This window comes from Gymnogyps californianus, chromosome 12 (assembly GCF_018139145.2).
Source record: "Gymnogyps californianus isolate 813 chromosome 12, ASM1813914v2, whole genome shotgun sequence".
NCBI lineage: Eukaryota > Metazoa > Chordata > Aves > Accipitriformes > Cathartidae > Gymnogyps > Gymnogyps californianus.
In genome coordinates, this window is record NC_059482.1 from 16,680,045 (window position 1) to 16,688,654 (window position 8,610).

Sequence of the window (8,610 nt, forward strand, 5' to 3'; positions counted from 1 at the left end):
TTCCTGTATTTATTTAGTTCATTTTCCCCCATAATACAAGGAGACTGACCTCTGCCTTCTGGTGGATAGGGACAAAGTGACTTATTCTAGGACCATTTTGCTGACAAAACTCTGCTGGTACATTATATAGAAAAGCATTCTCAGAAGAAATTTGGCTTACACCAACAAAACAGTGGGTTTTTTTGGCACTGTTTATTTTAGTGCCTTTTGAATTATGTAAATTTTTCTCTTAGCCAAATTGTACCTCCTCATATTCCTAATGTGCACTGCCACGCCAACAAAAATTAGTTAGCTTTGGATCATTTAATCCTTCAGAGATGGAAAGTTATAGCATTACCACAACTAAAGGTTAAGTAAGATCTCTCAGATGTGCCACTTTCCTGGTACTTGTCCTTGCTAGACAGCACGTACTTATGGACCCTCTAATCTTGTAGTCAGCTGTGAGTGTCTGTGGACACAGTTAGCTACTCACGTACAGTCCCACAGGAACCTGAAGAGAATCCAAGGCAGCTGTGCCTGGGATGCTGCACACAATGACAGAAGGGAGCAAAAGGGGGGAAATTATTTCTCCCTATTCTTTTGGTCTTTCACCACAAACTGCTGTGGAGATAGACAAGCATGATGGCCACACTTCCTTTCTGCCTTAACTTCAAGTCGCCCGAGTATGATGCAGACCCCAGACATGCTTTCTTCTTTGCCACTTTGTTACTGATTCAGACATGATCCTCTAAGAAGGTGTTACCTTTGATCCTTTTTAACTGTCCTGCAATATGGTATGTTGTGGGAAAATTAGTCCTTAAGTCTCTTAATTAATTACTCTTAATTCTCTTACTTCTGGTATAACTAGAAAAAATAATAATTGTCAAATAACAAATAATCCACAGATTTTGAGTTTAATGCCTAGCTGCTAATAGCTACTTAAAATATTAACTTTCTGCCCTAGACACTCCTATTATTCTGTATTTTTTCCAAGCCATCCTTCTTGTAACAATGCACAGCAATATTTTTCAGGTTCAGTGCACTTTCAATTAGCTGATTCTTTCATGTGTCTGGGAGGTAAGTTAATACAGTTATTCCTAATTTATAGGCAGTGTCATTGTGGTGCATGTAGTATCAGTACCTGGAGTACAGGCCTGAAAGTACTCAGTGGACTATGTTCAGCAGAGAATAATGACCCATGCTAGCATGACATGTTAATTACAATATTTATGAGAATTAATTTACCAGATTATTAAAATAAGCGTATGGGACAGATAATAGGTTGAGGGAAATTACAGAAGCAAGTAAATAGAGACTTTTTCAGCTCTTAGGCAGCTTTCACAGGAGCGTTAGGGCCAAGACAAGCTCAGTATTTGCATATGTGGGTTGGATCCCTGAAAGAATTAGCTATAATATTGCAGTGCCACCAAGATGATATTTGCATGGTGTACCAGGCTGTAAAACTAAGGCAATACCTAATTTACATAAACCTCTGAAAGGCAACAGGGAAGCACATGCTTAACACAGACTGTCTGTTAACCATGTGTCTCACAGCTTGACAATCAGAATTAAATGCTAGCATTATATTAGCCAGATGTTCTCCCCAACAGCACCCTTCTGTGGTTCCTTTCCATTATGTATATAGCACACATGGTATGAATTTTCTACCCTGGTCAGAGCTGTACTTAAAGATCACCCCAAACAAGAATGTGCCTTCAATGCAAGTCATAAAACTGTATCAGCTACAAAAGGGAAATGAAGCATATTCCCTCATCTCTGATGGAATGATCATCGCTTGTATTTTTTGCTCCTACCAAAGCTGATTGTAAACCTTCGCCCCAGGTGCTCCTGCCCACAGCAGTTTACTTCAGTAGGAACAGGACCAATCCCATCATGCTCAGAAATGGCAAAGTGCTGTTTGACCAGGCTTCAGCTGGAGGAGTAAAAAACTACATTCTGTGTCTAAAGATGCATCCTTTAGATTGCATCAACTGAGAAGATATTCTCTTCTTGAAAGAAAGTAGTTTCCACATGAGCAAGCAGTGCCTCTGATTCTGCAGATTCTTAAGTGCTTTATTCATTTTATTTTCCTATTCTGACTTTTCACACAAAATACGCTATGTTCAAAATAAGCAAATCATAAATTATGTTTTTGTTGCAAATTTCTTTCCAAAAACCTTAATAAGCTTAAGTGCTCCTCATATCTGTAGAGTAAATATAATATTTTCCAACATAAATGTTAATGTCCCTTTTGCACACGGAATATATTGGATTTAATTTTTTTCTATTAATATAAAGTTATGTTAGCCAAACAGGTAATTTCCAGTTCTTACTCTTTCAAGAGTTTGTGTTCGGGAAAAGGAGCTGACAGCTTTGCTCTTTAATGAAATTTTTTCTTGTGTTCATTGTACATACTCCCGAACTGCAAGTTCTTTCAGGGTAAAAACCCGTATGGGATCTTTTTTTGCCTTCCATTCTTCCAGTTTTTCTTGCAAAGACAGAAAATCCTTCCCAAGTTCATAAGCCAAAGTGATCATTGTTTCTAACAATGGAATATAATACCTGTGGCTGGTATGCACACGAAGGCGTGATAGGGCTTTTTCTCCATATTCAAAGGCACTTGCTGGGTTTTCCAGGTCCTTGTGGCACACCACGACAGCACAGAGAGTAGGGACAATTGAGACAGGGTTGCCTCTCGTCAGCCTTTCCTGCAGACCAATGACTTCTAAAAGGATTTCCAAAGCTTTGGTGTACTGGCCACCCCGCAGGCAACCATATGCTTCCTGAAGCTCTGGCCTTGTCAAAAAGTCAATAAATTTTTTTGATCTTCGGATATATTTCATAGAATATAGAAGTCTCAGGTAGTCCTTGAAGGCTAATTTTCTCTCATTGATTATTTCTTCTGTGAAGTTCCCTGTTAGAGTTTTTTTGGGAAAGGTCACATCTTCCATTTCTTCACTAAACTCCTCCAGCAGATTTCTGTGCAGTTTCTCAAAATCTGAATAACGCCGTTCAATTACAGACTTGTTGCTGTCAAAACTCCCTGTTTGCAAAATGATGATTTTATACATCTAAACACAATAAAACAGAAAAATAAGCATGAGAAGGACCAGCCTAGCCCCAGTGCAGTCAGATTTTGTCTGTTATTGCTTTGAAAAGACTTTGTGCTTGTATATTCCACCAGCCAAAAACTTCCTGCACCAATTTTATGTGCGTAATCTTGTATACTCCTATGGCTTATAGCAGTGCTGCTAAATCAATTGCTGCCTGGGATTATGGTGCCTGCTCAGTGTAGGCCTGATCTTTGAAATCTGCAGCCATCAAATTCCCATCTCCTGCTGTTTTGTACTTTTGTCAGCAGACTTAGCCTTAGCATGTAAATAAGTTGTAGATAAACAATGCACTAACAGATCCCATTTTGCAACGTGCTGGGAATGGTGAACTAGCAGCAGACTGAAGCATGTAAAATCACTTACAAAGCATTTCTGTAGGTGTACTTTGTTTATAACAGCCATGGCTGCTGCAATCAATCTTCTTCAGTGAACTGAATGGATTTCCCAAGACCTAATACTGAATGTAATCTATTTTACATTGGTTGTAATAGTCAGAAATGTTGTTTGTATCAGACATTTCTAGGGATTTGGGGGTGTTATTAATGCTGTGAAAGAAGAGGGAGTATTTGGCAATAATATTTGGTGTGTGCAAAAATAAGATGGAGCAACTCCAGAGCCTTTTTTCCCCTCTAAATCATTGTCCTGTTATTCAAACTTACTTGGCATATAAATAATGCAAAGAAATGTGACATTTCTACAACAATCTGTTTGCTACCCAAAATCCTTCGCTAACAGCAACGCTGTCCCACATTAACAGTACTCAAGAGTATGTCATCCTCAGCTCTTCACTAGCCTCAAAATGACTATAATAAATGTGATATTAGAAAAATAGCTGCAAAATAAAATTGTGTGTTATGTGTTGTACAAATAGATTCTCTTCTGGTCCTGACTCAAGCACAATGATGTTGAGGAAGTGCCAAATCCCTAACGTGTGTAAACCAGTGGAGCTCCACTGAGGCCAGCTTAACTGTGTCACCGTACACCAGCTAAGGACATGGATTGTTGACCTTGCTGGCTTTTGGATGATGACCATGCTCACATTCAACTTCACCCTGTTCCCACTGAATTATACAGGAACTGGAGCAGTTTTACTCATGCCAGTTGTCTTCTTTGATGCTGTTGAAGGGTGTAAACCAGTACTAGCACTAGTGTCTGTCTGATTCTCTTCCTTGTTTTTCCTTAAAGAGAAATTCTCTCTCTTAATCTTTGTAAACGATCTTTACAGGCGCTTCGTGAAAGGTTTCTAAATTTGAGCTGACTTCTCTGATCTCTTTTCATTTGTAAGCACTGTGACATTTTCCTGTACTTTGTCCTGCTCCCTACTGAAAAGTGTATATATGCCTGATGCATATCCAAAACAAGCATAAGAGCAATTTTTTTAAGCTATCATTTTATCAAGGGCAACTAAGTCAATAATTTACAAGTACTTGATTTTTTATTTGTTGAGTGTGCATGAAAAAGGGAAGAAATACCATTTAATTAGACTATCATTCAAATTGGCTCAATTTTGTTGTAATGTAAATCTTTTTGCCTAGGTGTGTAACTTATGAATAAGGTTAACTACTTGCATGTACGCTGAATGATACTCTTATCTTGTTAAAAAGATAACTTTTAACTATTCAACAAGCTGGATACCATTGAGTGTATGCAAGAATGGCAGCATCTAAGTAGGTGTGTATAGCATGCAACGAGATCTTAGGACAGTCTCCAGAACATTTACCTACTTCAAATTCTACCAAGCTGCATCACCCAGTATCAGCAACACTAGTGTGATTCTTAGCATTTTTCATCTACTGGTCTCAGAGATTGTTGCAAACAAGGAAAACATCCCTATCTGAATTTCACAGGAGTACCGAAAGAGACTTGCTCTAGATCAGTCCTCCTGAAGGCCAGGAGCAGAATCAGAAATAAAAACCAAGTGTCAGTACTGTGAGTAAACATACAAAAATCCAACCTGTTCTGTTGTTCCTGTCCCTCGCACTCATGTTTCACCTTAAAAATATGACAGAAATATGCCATCTAATGGAGCTTTAGGTAGGGAAGGGGAACGATCCCAAGTGATCTAGCTAGAGGATGTCTTAGACTTTGTCAACATCAAAGAATTTTGCACTTGTGCTAACATAAATCTCTGATGTGAAAGTTATACAAATGCAATGCAGCTGCTACAGCAGGCTAGGTCAGTGGAAGTGTAACTATATTGATATTTTTATACTTGTGTGAATTTCCTTAATGTTGACAAGCCTCTGGATGTTAAGCATACTCAAGCTACTAATTTACTCGATATCACTTTTCCACTGCTGCAGATTTTGTGAACTGATTGTCACAGGTTTTTTGGGGGGGCAGATCCCACCAGCTATGCCCATACGATCAGTGAGAGCAGGTTCTACTCAGTATGATCACGGCTTGCAAAACTTGGCACTCGGTAAGGCTTTCATGTAGTGAGGCATGCTGCATGCTGTGCAGAACCCTGTAGAGTGAATAAAAATTAATGACCTTCTTACATATTCGTTTCTTAGCTTACCACATATTTAGATAAGTGGTGCTCTACAATTCTGGTTGATGGGATTTCAAAAAGGAGTTTGACTTGTCTGCACTGGCGTTTTTCATTCTTCCAATATTCCTGAAGCTCCTTAGTTGTCATCGAAGAATTGGGACTTAGGGATGCATTGGAATCTAAAAACAATATATTTAGCATTTCAGATTATAACCTTTGCATTTGGAAAGAAAACTCTTATGCATTTATTGTGAAAGGAGAGCCTAGAATTTCTGTTGCTGTAACAGCAAGACCTAAAGACTGATAAAATAAGTGATTTCACTGCTAATAAAGACAGGTCCAGATTCTTTGAGGAAAGCTATTGTGGTCTGAAATTTTGAAAGACACCAAATCGGCTGCAGAATACAAAGTTATAGAAAAAATACTGACAAGAAGTATTGCATGTCTAGGTTGTAACCTCGGGCACAGTCTGAGCAAGAGATATGCTTCACCATCCCAGAAGTAGCCCTAAGAAACGCCGACTCAGTCTTCTGAATCAGATGTTTCTCCAGGCTTCTTTGTTGCTAAAAGGAGGAGATAATACAATGCACCTGCAAATTCAGACATATATTCAAATACTGACCCTATTCAAATATTGGGTTTGTACAGTAACAGGTGAAAGCTGAGAAAACATGAATATCCTAAACTTAAAGGAGAAACTTGGATAACCAGCTCAGCCAAAGGAGGAATTCTCACATCCTCTTTTTCTTTTGTAGCTGAACTGATGCCACAGTTCAGTTACAAATATTTTGTATACCTCCCTCCCTTCCTCTCTCTCTCTCCCACCACAGTCACACACAAAGATATATACGTATGCATATATAAAAACATAGGACAGCTGGTTGAAGCGTTTACTTACAGGGGAATTTCATGTAGCTTTTCAAAAGGGTGATTTCTCTGTCTTTGAAATCTACTGACAACAGTTTTCATCAGGTGGCATAAAGGCTAGCAAAGTGGGTAAAAGAAATGCAATATTTGTATTTCAGTGGGCACACCAGTCCCAATTTCCAATCAATAATATCTCTGTCGATGCAGTCAGCTGAAGTCAGTCTGCAATGTATCTAACATTCAGACAACAGAGGTGAATGACCACAAATGAATGGGAAGATAACAGCTTGATGCAGAAATAGAATTATAAAGGCACCATAGTACTCCTTCAGTGGCCCCACTTTTACATGTTCTTAATCATTTGGCCATACAGTTTCAATTATCAAGGCCTTTGGGGTTTGGCTCAATCTCTACAAAGCATACGTTTCCTAAAAGAGGTGGTGTTTATCACATCTTTGCAGGCGGAAAATCTTGATGAGATTATATATATTTTGGATTATATATAACATTTTATTTAATAACAGATGACAGCAATCTTAGGCATAGTAAAAGTTCAATGCTGCCTCTTCATAAGGCATGTGAGAGACTACTGCTTGGGATTAGCTTCAATCTTGGTGTCCTTGCTGATACTGCCAAGAAGTTCAGATTTTGCAATGTACAGAAAGTGCACTCCCAAGACAGGCCATCTGATGATCACTGTTTTGGTCCCTGGTGTGTAAATTAAATCTGGAATACATTTTAGGCGCAAGAGATTTAAAAGGAAAACTCTACGTGTGTATATACACACCAGGATGTGCATCTGTTTCACTATTGCTACATTATTACTACAAGTTTAATCAAGGCTTATTTTCAGTGGAGTATAGCAGTGTAAATCTGGACTACTGCTGCAATAAATAAAGCAAAGTTTTTTATATAAAAAATTAATGGCATAAATAGCTACATGAAAAATAAAATTAAAGGATAGCATCAACCTTGCAGGTCATCTTTTTCTGGGTTTTCTTTTCTCACTTGACATGAAATTTCAGCTTTGGGTTGATTTTGTTCTTCATCAGATGGACTCGTGGTAGAAAATGTAGTAATCCTGCTTACAGCTTCCAACAGTTCCCTGTCTGCTGTGCAGTGTGAGTCTTGCTCCATTGCAAGCTATCACTGAAAGATTACAAAAAATATGACATTTCTTAGTAGCATGCCTTTAGAGGATCCAGTCTGGTAATCTTCTTTATTGACTTATTCATTGTTCTCTGTGAATTTGTATGAGGGCAACCATAGTTTCATAAAAACTAAAGTAATAAATAAAAATATCTACACAGCTACCAGGGAAGAACCATTCCTATTACCATTACCACTGAAAGTGTTTGGATATGTTTTCGGCAGATTAAAATCAAACATGAAAACCATAAGAAGTTATGTTGCATAAGATTAGGTTGGGAACTCCATTCTTATCTATGAGAATTTTGTCATAAACTTCAGTGGGGGCAGATTTTTTCTCCTTGTGTTTTGCCCTCAAGCTTGCAAGTATGAGTTCAGATGAACTAAAATCTTGGAGATAATTAGTATAACTAGCAGCCTGGCTCTCTTACACTGCTAGAATTTACTGTTCTCAAGACTTCAAAACTTGCCATCTGTTCTTAATCACAACCTGTAGGGAAAAATAGGGCAATATCTAAAATAGTATATTTTTGTCGTATTTGACTGTTTCAAGTTCTCTCCAGAGACTTGTCTCTGTACTGTGAGAACAAAACAACTGAATCTGACAATGGCTAGGTGGAAGGAGAACCAAGTTTTCTAATTATTACACAGAAGCATTCTCCCTTTACTTGTCCTTTTAGCCTATATACTGTGCTTGTAGTTGATCTGTATGCTTGTTCTGTTAGGAGTACTATTCTACCACATACTGATAAAATGCCTAACACAATATACTCCTACTCCATAGATCAGACTGGCCATTCTGCCACATAAATGTCTTCCCAGGATGGTTTCTTTTAAAAAAAACCTACCTGTTACATCATCATGGTATACTAGCAGTTGAAAAAGTTCTAAGAGCATTCTAACAACTTTGCCAGGGTGCTGTGTTCTGTTAGTTAGCGTGAGAGAAGTGTTGCTCACAATTCAGCCAACAGGTGAAAATTAAATAACAGAACAACCTACTTTCAAAAA

General features: G+C 38.2%; 1 protein-coding gene across 1 annotated transcript; it reads right to left on the minus strand.

The window, feature by feature from the left end:
* Window positions 1-2,360: 2,360 nt before the first annotated feature.
* Window positions 2,361-7,590, minus strand: SNX20 (sorting nexin 20). The gene is made up of 3 exons (XM_050904202.1): window positions 7,425-7,590; window positions 5,614-5,765; window positions 2,361-3,050 (listed from the first exon to the last, which is right to left on the minus strand). The coding sequence occupies exons 1-3, from the start codon at window positions 7,588-7,590 to the stop codon at window positions 2,382-2,384; spliced, it is 987 nt and encodes a 328-aa protein (XP_050760159.1). The 3' UTR covers window positions 2,361-2,381.
* Between the last annotated feature and the right edge of the window lie 1,020 nt (window positions 7,591-8,610).

Excerpts from the sequence above, each read along its gene's own strand:
- SNX20 (XM_050904202.1), bottom strand. The coding sequence starts at position 7,590 with ATGGAGCAAGACTCACACTGCACAGCAGACAGGGAACTGTTGGAAGCT. Across the intron at positions 5,766-7,424 it reads AGAAAAAGATGACCTGCAAG|ATTCCAATGCATCCCTAAGT; the intron begins GTTGATGCTATC and ends TATTGTTTTTAG. Across the intron at positions 3,051-5,613 it reads ACCACTTATCTAAATATGTG|ATGTATAAAATCATCATTTT; the intron begins GTAAGCTAAGAA and ends TATTGTGTTTAG.